The following is a 13401-nucleotide window of genomic DNA, read 5'->3' as shown; positions in this document are numbered from 1 at the left end:
AGGACTTTTTACCATATAGAAAATCTGCAGTTAATGCTTGTTTTTTATTTTATTCTATTTTATTTGGCTAGTAAGTAATTGAGTGCACCCGAGATCACTGCTACACCTTGTACCTGTTTCTGAACCTATCAAAAAACATTGGATGAGCTAATCAAATCATCCTGCAAATGTACTGCTTTTCCTAGGAATCATCATTGATTTATTTGGGAAATTATTAGCAAATTGATAAAAACAAAAATGTTTTCTTCATCAAATACAAGTAAAAACATTACACAAATAGTGACCTTGCATTGTTGCTTGGTAGAAGCTCCTGGGACTGCAGTTTTTCTGAATCTTTTTCACTCAGGTTGGAACAGCAATTTGAAATCATCCCACACATTGTGCCTGAGGTCCAGGCTTCAGCTGGGCTCTGCTAAGACATGGTGGTCTCGATCGTAGCAGAAATGAAAGTGATTGAATAGAATTAAAGTGGCAGCTCTCAGTAGCACTTAGTTCCTTTCCTCAGACATGCTAAGAGCTTGTGGTTTAATTAATCCTGCTCAGCCAATAGAGGGATCAAATTTACAGCACTTTCACATCTTCTTTATATCTACATCCAGTGTGGCAGTAATCTGTAACTAATGCTGCAGTAATGGAAAGATGTATGCCCTGTACTGTATATAAGTAAAGTTAATTTGCTAATTATTGTCGTTTATTTACATTATTTTGCTTACATAACTGTACACACCAGTTTCATGCTCGGTTGAGATTATAATATGTAGATGAAAATTGACTAAAATTCTTCAAAAGAAGAAAATAGTCACTAACTTTTAAATTAATTGTTGTTGAACACTGGACATTTACCAAATGTACAGATCATCCTAACGCCCTATGGTTAGAGATGTGAAGGCCTCTATCACGTCTCTGTAGGAATATTCATCATAGAACAGTATACTGCAAGAAGAAGCAGGGGCATTTTAGGACTGGAGGGGCACTTATTATTACCAGTTATTTATATAGCGCACACATTCCGCAGCACTTTACAGAGAATATTTGCCATTCACATCAGTCCCTGCCCCAGTGGAGCTTACAATCTATTTTCCCTATCACATACTCACACACATACACACTAGGGTTCATTTTTGTTGGGAGCCAATTAACCTACCATATTTTTTGAGTGTGGGAGGAAACCGGAGCACCCGGAGGAAACCCACGCAAGCACAGGGAGAATATACAAACTCCGCACAGGTAGGGCTGTGGTGGGAATCGAACCCATGACCTCAGCGCTGTGAGGCAGTAATGCTAACCATTACACCGTCTGTGCTGCACTTGTGCAGATGTCTGTTTGCCCCCTTCCCCCGGAACAAAACAAAACAAATTGTGCTGCGCATATGCAGGAATGCACAAAGACTCTGTCACTGTAGTACTGTTTTCTGCACATGTACTATACTCCAGCATTATCTTCAGAAATATGGCACTGGAAGAGGGAATTAACGGGCAGGTACATAACTACAACAATGGGTGCAAGGTCGTCTGCACTTACAGTCATTGCTGCACCTTCAGCCTGTGACCAGTTTTGCACAGTTCCCTAGGTCTCTGCCTATACTAAAGATGCTGCACCTCCAACTTTTGCTATATCGTACATCAGTTGTAGCACCTCCACCTGTGAACAGCTTCAACTGTCCCTTGCATCTCGGGCCACACTACAGCCCTATTGCTTCTCAGCCCAGTACTTCCTAGTCAATAAAATCCCTGTTCTTCCCAGTATTTACATCCAGCGCAATTTGTGTCATGAAAGTTAGTAGGGACAGACTTGCTCCTATCTTATGTAATATATGACATAATACATTATTTGTAGCATTTGTTATAAAACTGTATTTATGACACAGCATAAACTGGTATTGTATACAAACAACCTTTCATACTACCCCGTTTCAAAGTACTTGAATTGTGGCAAAACTGCATGAAATAATATGATAAACGTATATATTTAGAACCGTATATTTCTGAAATAGCAATATATTTAGATTCCTTTATCTCTGAATTTTAAAATAATATCTAATAAGTTAAAATGATAATATAAGAATGATAATACATTAATGTATATGAATGATCAACTAACAGCAGCTAGATTTCTGTACATTAAATTAAGTAAAAAAATAAAATAAAAAAACATCTCAATTGACTAAAAAACTTAGGATAATGCGTACAATACTTTACTGTAAATAACTACAAGGATATTAGAAGTCATTGAAGAGTTCCGAGACCAGGTCACTGGCAGAGAGTTTCTACACAGGTCACTGATCTACGTGGTGACTTCTGATGCCAGAAATAATTTACAGTACATTAGGTGTGCTTAATTTCTTATAATACTCAGGTTTTCATAATAAACACTAATGCTATGACATTAGACTCGCCTGTTACACAGTATATGAACGAGTTCATGCATTATATGCATCGTCATCACTTCAGTATTATAAAAGTATTATTTTGTTCAGATTGTCCTAACAGTTGAATAAAATAAGGAACTTTGTGAATAGTTTTTGTTTTTGAAACCTGCTCTCTCATAGTTCGTATTTTGGAAAATTTTGCTCCAATATTGTCTTTGAACGAAGCTGTGATTTCCTACTAGCCAAACAACAAGTCTATCTTATTGCAGGTCTGGTGTACTGGAACCCAGGTATGTGCGTAGATCGCTGATGGAAGACTGGATGATTTTGGCTGCAATAGTTTCCTTGTTTAGCCGCTGATGAGCTGCGTAGCGATGACATCCCCCAAAGGAATAGAAGTAGTCCCCTCCATTCCGACCTTTGATCCAGAGAACATCTATAGGTGGCACCAGGTCTGCATCACCCTGTAGCAGAACAGGTACATTCACACGTTAACATTGTGAAACATCTCAGAGCAACCTATAGATACATACGGAAAGCCCCCAAATAAGATATGTATGGTAAATTTCTCAATAAAGGGTGGATGTATCAAACCTTTAAGATAGTCAACTTCTAGCTATCAAATATCTAGCACAGTATATGAAATAACAGATAAAAGCTGATTGGTTGCTATGGGCAGCTTCTCTTTATCTCTCTCGTAGGTTTGATACATCTCCCCCTAAGGCTGGAATGTTATTACCTCTATGATTCCTCACATTTCCTGTAATTCTTTTATATTGTAAATATACAGTTATTGTACTTGGAAAGTAACAATAGCTTTACTATGTAGTTAAAGGTAAGGTTTGAAGAGATTCACCCCAATGCAGAAATCATACAGAGGTCTTAGCCAATCAACTTCAGAGTAAGACATGCTTGCACTATGTGGATTGGTGGGCACTTATACAGCATTGCAAAGAAAAACTATAAATACATAAAATCATTGAATACAAAGACTGTTTGTTTTTATACATGTGAAAGAGTATCTTTCATGGGGAAGCCGGCGGACGCAATGCCGACCGCCGGCTTCCCGACTGCTAAATCCCAGCATGGGTTAAATGACATTCGTCGACATCTCGACGCCTGTCATTTTACCTACGCCGGGAGACCGGTACCCGGCATCCCGATTAAAGGGTACGGGGCGAGGACAGCCGCGGGGGGGAGGGTTAGGGCTAGGGTTAGGCTAGGGGAAGGGGGGGTTAGGGTTAGGTACTTCCTTGGGGAGGATAGGGTTACACACCCTCCCGGGAGACTTAGGTTTAGGCGGCGGGGAAGGGAGGGTTAGGTTTAGGCACTTGGGGGGGAGGTTAGGGTTAGGCACCCCTAAGGGAGGGTTAGAGTTAGGGGGTAGAATAGGTTAGTTTATACTTACCTTCCGACGTTCGGGATTTCCACCTGTGTCGGGCTGCCGCTGTAAATCAGTCAAGGCACCCATTATATGAATATCACATTAGGGGCCAGTGAGGTCACTTGATCTAAGGGCCTGATTCACTACGGAACTCAACTGTGAATGCAATATCGATTACACACGCAGCTGAACTGCGATAGTATGCTAATTCATTGCAATCACAATACCGCCACTGCGCTACATAAGGACGCCCACTTTACCTTACACACATCTGTAAAACATTAGTACAATCGAGTACCATCGCAGCCTCATGCACACTTGCACAAGGTCAGACCTTACTCAGAAATTGTTAACTTCAGTGCATGCTATCAGGCCTCAGGCTGCGTAGGGTATCGCAGTGGATAATTTATGCATGCCCATGCAACGGCGTTCACAAGCACTGGCATGCCTGCGTTCGCCCGACCACCCCCACATTACCACCCACAAACGGCACTTCCTGTCACTCTGCTGTGGGTCTGCCTAGTCACTGCGATAGCACCCCCGATCGCAATGGCTAATTTGCGCATGCACACTGCGAGGCATGCGCAGTACGCAACAATCGGCCGATTGCATGCATATTAGCGACTGCATTCCTTACTGAATCAGGCACTAAGTGCATTGATAGGCTGTCCTCAGTGATGTCATTGTTCCTAGAGAACTGAAATGCAGCTTCTCATTGATGTTACTGGTTCCTAGTATATAGGGCCTGATTCAGACCCGCTCGCAAGCGGGTCGATGGTGGCCCAGTGCGCACGCGCGGTGTGCAAGCCCCGTAGCGAGTGAGAAATCATTCGCTCCGGGGCTCGCAACAAAACGGGGCGGATGTCGATGCTGATCGACCGTTCGCCCCGTTTTGTAGGCGAGGAGGGGGGTGGCTGAACAAACGGAGGCGTTCCCGAAGGAACGCCTGCCGTTTGTGGGCGGCCCTACTGACTTCACTCGTGATGTCAGTAGTGGACTTCCTGCTCTATTAGAGAAGGAAGTCCACTCGGGATTGCGAGACCTGGGACCCTACCACAGGGTCTCCTCGCAAGCCCGATGGTCGCGATAATCGTGACCATCTCTTGCCCGCTCGCACTAGCTGTGGGGGGGGGCACCCACAGCTTTGCGAGCGGACAGATAAAGAATTCCTCCCCGCCCTGATTCAGAGCGTGCGCTCGCAAATAGTGAGCGCCTCTGAATAAGGCCCATATTCTGTCACTTATTCCTTGTGTATTTTGAAGCCACATTCTCAAATATTGTCTCAGCCTACAGAATGGATGCCTTCATTGTGTGTAATCAACAGGTTCACTAAATAAAATAAAAAAACTGAGGACATTGTACTAATATGTACTTTAAATTTGGGTTAGGATACCAGAGGGTATTTTGAATGTAAATTATGCCCCATAAATTGCAGTGAAAGAAAATAGTGGGTGATTCCATATTTTCCTGTATGATATTAATCGTGAGAAGAGAGAGTTAATCTTAAATCAGATTATCAAGGGATTGAAAGGAAGACATAAATAAAATATACAGCAATGATTTATATCAGTGTTCCAGTCTTAGTTTACAGTGGCTGGCAGCTGCCATGATGGTTTCTCTTGTCAGTTCTGTGTTAAGAGCAAAAAAAACATTCAATCATAATAAAAATTCTTTGCTCATTACTCTGCATTTCATAGACAGTTGCCTGGAATGGAGTGATTTTGATTTATCGTGAATGGTAAACTGTACCCACCCCCCCTCCTCTTTTTTTCCTTCTATTCCTTTTTTTTTGTTTTATGTATTTTTGTAACAAATCAAAAATTTGATTGATGTGGATTTTTGTGAAGTTTTACTTTTTGGATGTCTTATTTGATATATTTGAATTGTTGATTATTCAAATAGTTTTTTAGTGTATCTTAATATTTGTGATGTATACATCTTTAAAAATTATAATTAAAAAGATTTAAAAAAAAAAAATTCTTTGCTCAGGATATATTTTTACAAAATTTTATTTACAAAAAGAATTCCATTAAACAGATGTTGCTAAATGGGCAATTAATTTATTAATCTATTGATGCAAGGGTGGTTAAACTGACTTTTACATTAATATAGCACCATGAAGGGCACAGTATATTAAGTGACTAGTAAGAATGAAATGTCTACAGATTTAAAACTCCATAGCTTTACTCAGAGCCGTAACTAGACTTTTGGTGCCCTGTGCCATAAAGAGCATTGGCGCCCCCCTCAGTTTTCAAAGGGACATAATGCACCCATGGGGAAGGGCCAGGGAAGAGATAAGAGAGGCCAGGAGATGCTGGGGAAGAAATAAGAGGAAGCTACAAGTGAGAATGATAATAAACAGAAATTTGACTGGCCCAAACAACGCCACTTGACCTGTGGTGCCCTGTGCGATGGCACCGGCCGCACTACCCTAGCTGCTTTACTATTAAAACTTGTTTTTTTAGATATACTTTTTGTAGGTTGGGTTTGAAATACTACAAAGAAATATAATATTTGGCATTGATACTAGATAACCAGAAAATAAATTATCTAGAAGTGGTAGGAACAGGGCACTTTTCTGCAGAACTCTAGTGCAATCACCATAAGGCATCAAATAAACTGCAAAAACTCTCTAATACAGCAGAAACAACTTGCCACTTGCCCAAAAAAGGAAAGGAAAATTTACTTAAACACTCACAAAGCATAATCTGCCCAAGCGATGAAGAAAGCAGCAATTAATGCCAATGGAGAGATCACAAATTAAAAATCGCAAGTGTCTAACTATGCATACATAATCATCATCCTATACACACTATAAGATATATCGTGTGGATCATATAATATGTACACTTGATTGCTTGTGCACGGTGGTCATTCATCGCATTGTCTCATCTGCTGTGCTGCATAGCAGATGGGACGATGCCCGATGCAATGAACAACGCCATGCATGAAACGATATATAGTGTGTGGTCTTACTCCTGATCATGCAGTATGTACTGCTGACGCGATATATCAATACATCGCGTTGTTCTGTTGCTGGGTACACACATTGTGTTGTGTGTACCCAGTTTAAGTGGCAGAGTTATGCAAGTATGCATATACAGTGACAAATGTGGCGCTTACTTTGGACATAAGGGACGAGATGTATTAAGCATCGCATCCGCAATGCCTTACATACCGCAAGTTATCGGGTACATACTGGCCATAATATCGTCGGTATGTACTTAGAAAATCGCAAAGGACAGCACTCCCAGTAAGAGCTGTCCTTTGCGATAGAGGGACTAATACACATATCCGCAGAAGGACGAGCGCATCATGGGAAAAGCTGGGAGGAATCCCAATTGGATCCCTCTTCAGGGGGCATCCCGAAAAGAAACCCATTTTTGGGGTGTTTTATGCATATTTTAGCTTAGTACATCCCGCCCAAGATGTTTTTATGTTGGTATGTGTGAATCCTAATGTCTCTTGATGGTAAATCACAGTCTTCTAAATGTTTATAGTCCACTTCTCTTGTTTGCTTGCTGTATAGTCCATGCTGAAATTCCTTTCTTACTCCCACAATTAGTCTCAGTATTGTGCAACTTCATGACTCAGCTCCACAATGGTGAAATCCCACAAACTTCCAAATAGTCTCAGAATTCTCTAGTGTGCATGTTAGGTCCACAAAATATACTCCTCCTTCATGCAATCCATACTTACACTGTATCACAGCACCTCATAATTAAGGAGAGACAGTATCAAACTCATGGAGACACTATTTTGCATAGATACAGGGTTAAAAAGGATTTACTCACCCTTCTTTTTTTTTCTTTGCTGGTCCCCTCTGTCCAACAGCTGCAGTGTGAGTGGGAGTTGGTGGCTCTATGTTATGTATTTAGTGACACTACACTTAAATAAGTCCCACTAATGGGACGAAACGCGTTGGTAACATGTTAGCATGTACAGTGCCTTGCAAACGTATTCACCCCCCTTTGCATTTTTCATATTTTGTTGCCTCACAACCTGGAATTAAAATGGATTGTTTAAAGGTGTGCATCATTTCATTCACAGAACATGCCTACAACTGTGAAGTTGTGTTTTTTATTTATATTGTGAATCAAACAACATTTAGGACAACATAACAGAAAACTTCAGCGTGCATAACTATTCACCCCCCTAAAGTCAGTACTTTGTCGAGCCACCTTTTGCAGCAATTACAGCTGCAAGTCGCTTTGAATAAGTCTCTATGAGCTTGCCACATCTTGCCCCTGGAATTTTTGCCCATTCCTCAAGGCACAACTGCTCCAGCTCCTTCATGTTGGATGGTTTCCGCTTGTGAACAGCAATCTTCAAGTCTGACCACAGATTCTCAATTGGATTGAGATCTGGGCTTTGACTAGGCCATTCCAACACATTTAAAGGTTTCCCCTCAAACCACTAGAGTGTTGCTTTAGCAGTATGCTTCGGGTCATTGGACTGTTGGAAGGTGAACCTCCGCCCCAGTCTCAAATCACAGACAGACTGAAACAGGTTTTGCTCAAGAATACCCCTGTATTTAGCAACATCCATCTTTCCCTCAACTCAAATCAGTTTCCCAGTCCCTGCTGCTGAAAAACATCCCCACAGCATGATGCTGCCACCACCATGTTTCACTGTGGGGATGGTGTTCTTGGGGATGTGTTGGGTATGCGTCAGACATAGCATTTTCCTTGGTAACCGAACAGTTAAATTTTAGTCTCATCTGACCAGAGCACCTTCCTCCATACATTTGGGGTGTCACCCACATGCCTTTTGGCAAACTCAAATCGTGTCTTCTTATTTTTATCACTAAGTAATGGCTTTTTTCTGGCCACTCTTCCATAAAGCCCAGCTCTAAGGAGTGTACGGCTTATTCTGGTCACATGCACAGATACACCAGTCTCTGCTGTGGAACTCTGCAGCTCCTTTAGGGTTACCTTTGATCTCTGTGCTGCCTCTGATTAATGCCCTCCTTGCCCGGTCTGTGAGTTTTGGTGGGCGGCCCTCTCTTGGCAGGTTTGTTGTGGTACCATGTTCTTTCCATTTGATGATGATGGATTTGATGGTGCTTCGGGGGATCATCAAAGATTTGGATTTTTTTTTTATAACCCAACCCAGAATTGTACTTCTCAACAACTTTGTTCCTGACTTGTTTGGAGAGCTCCTTGGTCTTCATGGTGTGATGCCTCTTGCTTAGTGGTGTTGCAGCCTCTGGGGCCTTTCAGAAATGTGTGTTTATACTGACAGATCATGTGACACTTAGATTTCACACAGGTGGACTTCATTTCACTAATTATGTTACTTCTGAAGATAATTTGTTGCATCAGAACTTTTGAGGGGCTTCATAGCAAAGGGGGAGATTACATATGCACATGCCAATTTCCAGAATTTTATTTATAAAGATTCTTTTTTATATATATTTTTCACTTCTTCAAATTAGACTATTTTGTGCAGATCCATCACATAAAATTCAGATTAAAAAATAAATATATTACAGTTTGTAATGTAACAAAAAAGGTAAAAAGCCAAGGTGGTGAATACTTTTGCAAGGCACTGTACATATAGTTTTTATATAACTTGCATTAGACCCAGCAAGTTGGTTTTTACTCTTGTAGAAATATACTAAATTGGCAAGTAAAGGTCTCTAAGACACATAGGGCATGATTCAGAGATGGTCGCAGTGCCAATATTTATGCAGATTGAGCGATTGCTTGCCATTGTACTTTCCTGTAAACCACACTGCACACATGCAGCATTTGAATTGCGATTACACTTGCACAGAGGATTCATGGCAGGTAGTCAGCGTTTGGGGGAGTTAACGGGGGGTGGTTAGAGAAACGCAAGCGAGTCAGACCGTTTAAACACTGTTTTCAGAGCGTGCCTAAATTAGCCACTGCGTCCTTGCTCGCAGCAGGAGAGCCCTCTTCGTGTTTCAAGATACGTTTTGTTTGTGGCATGTTAGACTTACGCAGAAGGCTGATGGCTGCCTGATCTGTGTTCGATATTTCCAATGTGAGATGCTTTCAGTGGATTCCTCTAAGCACTGGATGGCAAGTGAGTCATTAGCATATTTTCTCGATTGCGATCCATGAGAGATGGCAGTTGCGATTACATTAGCATCCATCTCTAAATCAGGCCCATAGTGTGCACACATAACATAGAGCCACCAACTCCCACTCACACTGCAGCTGTCGGACAGAGGGGACCAGCATAGAAGAAAAGAAGTGTATATAATTAATACAATCCTGAACTTATAAAGAAGGCAGGTGAGTAAATCCTTTTTAACCCTTTATTTATGCAAATTAGTGTCTCCATTAGTTTGATACTGCCCCTATCCTTAAATATGAGGTGCTGTGGTACAGTGTGAAGTATGGATTACATGAAGGAGGAGCAGGGCCGGCCCAAGCCTAATTTTTTTGGTAAGTGATCCCCACATTGTACAGCACTGCGTAAAATTTAAGCACTCTGTTTGTCATTAGCCATTCTATTTTTTTTACTGTGCCCCGGTATAGCTAGCGCAATATAAATGTTAATACAAATATAAATAAATGGTAATAATAATGCTTGTTTTACTTTTCTTGTGCAAACCAACTAAGTGCTGACCTGAATGGGAAAATGTGGGAAGTCGGAGCAAGGGGGACGAATTATGGGGTGCACATAAATCACTGGAGGGGGCATGCAAACAAATGGTGTGCACCTAAACCACAGACGGGGTGAATAATGGTGCTCACCTAAATTACAGACGGGGTGAATAATGGGGTGCACCTAAATCACATACAGGGTGAATAATGGTGTATACCTAAATCACAGATGAGGTGAATAATGGGGTGCACCAAAATGACAGAGCGGATGAATGTTGGGGTGCACCTAAATTACATAGTGAGGATGAATGTTGGGGTGCACCTAAATTACAGAGGAAGGATGAATAATAGGATGCATTTACATCACAGTGGGGGATAAATATTTGGGTGCACCTACATTACAGAGGGGGAATGAATAATGGGGTCCACAAATTACATGGAGGGGGGCAAATAACATGGTGCACCAAAATCAGAGAAGGACAACTAATGGAGTGCACATAAATCACAGGGGGGGGTACAAATAATAGGGTGGACATAAGTCACAGAGTCATACTGCAGAACCGGTTTAGGTGGGCTGCTGGGAACCCTAGGACTGGCTGGGAAGGAGGACACTGTGGGGGTAAGCCAAGTACTGGAGGCACCAATTACAGCAGGGGAAGCTCACGCCCTGATCAGCTTCACAGCAGCTTTAGCCCCCATGGGGCCACATACTCTGTGGCCTCCATCTACTCGGCCTCCTCGGCTGCAAAGTTTTCTCCCAGAATAACCCCCCTCGGCTGCCGGCACTCACCTAAGCAACACTCTGGCTCTACTCATGGGATTCAGTGCCGGCCCGTCCTCCCCTGTACCACCGCCACCACTTAAGTTGCCAGCGGCAACCGCTGCATCGGAGGGTAGAGCTTTGTGACAGCTGACAGCCATGCGGTCTCGCGAGAGTACTGCAGTACTGTATCAGTGGCTTCTCCGTGGGCGGCCACTCTGCCTGTCCAGCAAGTAGGGTGACGAGGAGCTGAGGAGAAGGGAGGAGAAGAGAGAGTGGTCCCTCCTCCCCCTCCAGCCATGCCTGTACTGTCAATCACAGACAGTGTTCAGGCCGCGGCTGCAGCACTAGCGGCGGGCAGCGCAGCGGCATACAGTATAAGTCGGTGTGACTTATTGTAATGCTGACTGCTGTGGGGGGACATCGGAGTTGGCGCCCTTTCAACCTAGCGCCGTACGCAGCTGCATACCTGGCGTAATGGGCTGGCCGGCCCTGAGGAGGAGTATATTTTGTGGACCTGATGTGCACAATAGAGCATTTTAATACTACAGTTGAGTCTCCCATATCCAAAATGACTGGGACCAGGGGTCTTTTGGACATAGAAATATTCTGTATTTTGGAATATTTGCATACCATAATGAGATATCTTGGGAATGGGACCCAAATCTAAACACAGAATTAATTTATGTTTCATATACACTTTATACAGACAGCCTGAAGATAATTTTATACTTTATTTTTAATATATTTGTGCCTTAAACAAAGTTTGTGTACATTGAACCATCAAAAAACAAAGGTTTCACTGTCTCGGTCATGATAAAAAAAATTCCGTATTTTGGAATATTCTGTATTTCGGAATATTTGGATATGGGAGACTCAACTTGTATTTGGAACTTGTGGGATTTCTACACAGTGGAGCTGAGTCACATATTTGCATAATACTGAGACTGATTGTGGAAGAAAAAAAGAATTAGCACGTACTATACAGTAAGCAAAAAACAGAAATGGATTATAGACATTTATAAGACTGATTTAGGGGCATATGTATCAAAGCTTGATGTGAGATAAATTGTGAGATATATATCACCAACCAATCATCTTCTAACTTACATTTTGCAGGCTGTGTTTAAGAAATTATAGTTTGGAGCTGATTGGTTGGTGATATATAGTTTACAATTTTAACTCACATCAAGCTTTGATACATATGCCCCTAAGTATCAAGAGAAATTGGGATACACACATACCAACACAAAGACATCTTGGGCTAAATGTAATAAGGTGAGAGTTTAGAAAATGCAAGAGTTTTCTCACACTTTTTAAAATCGGCCAATGTAACAGAGTCCGAGAACATGTAAACTTGTATGTTTTTCAGACTAAAAAAACTGTCAAGATTTAAACTCTCATCCAGTTGTTTTCCCATTTTGAAGATACAACTCAACCTATGTAATAATGTGAGAAATTACTGCTAAACGCTCCCATTTTCTAAACTCTCACCCTATTACATTTGGCTCCTTATGTCCAAAGTAAGTGCCACATTTGTCACTGTATTAATCTGAATAGAAGGTGTGACCACTTTTATTAGTACAAAACTAAAAGGACTATTATGAGCATTATTACAGAAAAAGTGTGGTATCGTTACCTGGAGGGTTTCCATAAGACTCTGAACCTTGTTCTCCTGTAGGTCAGAAGGGATGGGTCTGATCAGCACCCTCATTGGGATGTTATGGGTGGCAGGGATGTTACTGGAATGAATACTCCTGCTCTCTTGGATCGTACTCTCTGTCATCATCCTGCGAGCTTGGCCCATAGCATTTAGCAAATGCACACTTCTCCAGCTGAAGATCTGTTTTAGCTGCCTCTGATACATCCTTGCAGGCTTTCGGGCTGTCCCACTTTTATCTCGGAGGAACCACTTTGTCACAAACAGGGGGACAAGAAATAATAATAATTGCCATTAAATTAAACTGTTAAAAGTTGTAAATAAATATTTGTCAGTTTCAAAATTGACAGTAATAACACAAATTTGAATGGAAAAGAAATATTTGTGTCAGTTTCTCTGTGTGCTTCTCACCCCTCTGTCAGTAAGTGGTGCAGTCTGGCAGCTGAATCAGTATGAATCAGCAAAGCAATGTACTGGGTGTCCTGACTCCTGAGCGCTCTGTAGTGAGACATCACTGACATGCTGCTGAATGTCATGTCATTACACAACCTGTGCTTATGTTCAGAGCCACAGGATGTGTGTTTATGCTGCTTTATTTGTGTGTGCTCGTTCAGTTCCATAGAAGGCTTGTTACATCTCCCCTACTATAC

At 41.8% G+C, this 13401-nt stretch overlaps 1 protein-coding gene across 1 annotated transcript; it reads right to left on the bottom strand.

Moving 5' to 3' along the window:
• Window positions 1-291: 291 nt before the first annotated feature.
• Window positions 292-12970, bottom strand: SRXN1 (sulfiredoxin 1). The gene is made up of 2 exons (XM_088467146.1): window positions 12731-12970; window positions 292-2833 (listed from the first exon to the last, which is right to left on the bottom strand). Exons 1-2 carry the CDS (start codon window positions 12956-12958, stop codon window positions 2630-2632), a joined length of 432 nt encoding a protein of 143 aa, XP_088323272.1. The 5' UTR covers window positions 12959-12970; the 3' UTR covers window positions 292-2629.
• Window positions 12971-13401: the final 431 nt, after the last annotated feature.

The sequence above is a fragment of the Taudactylus pleione genome, unplaced genomic scaffold (genome assembly GCF_031769625.1).
Source record: "Taudactylus pleione unplaced genomic scaffold, aTauple2 ptg000069l, whole genome shotgun sequence".
Classification (NCBI taxonomy): Eukaryota; Metazoa; Chordata; class Amphibia; order Anura; family Myobatrachidae; genus Taudactylus; species Taudactylus pleione.
This window is presented reverse-complemented; position numbering and strand designations above follow the sequence as displayed.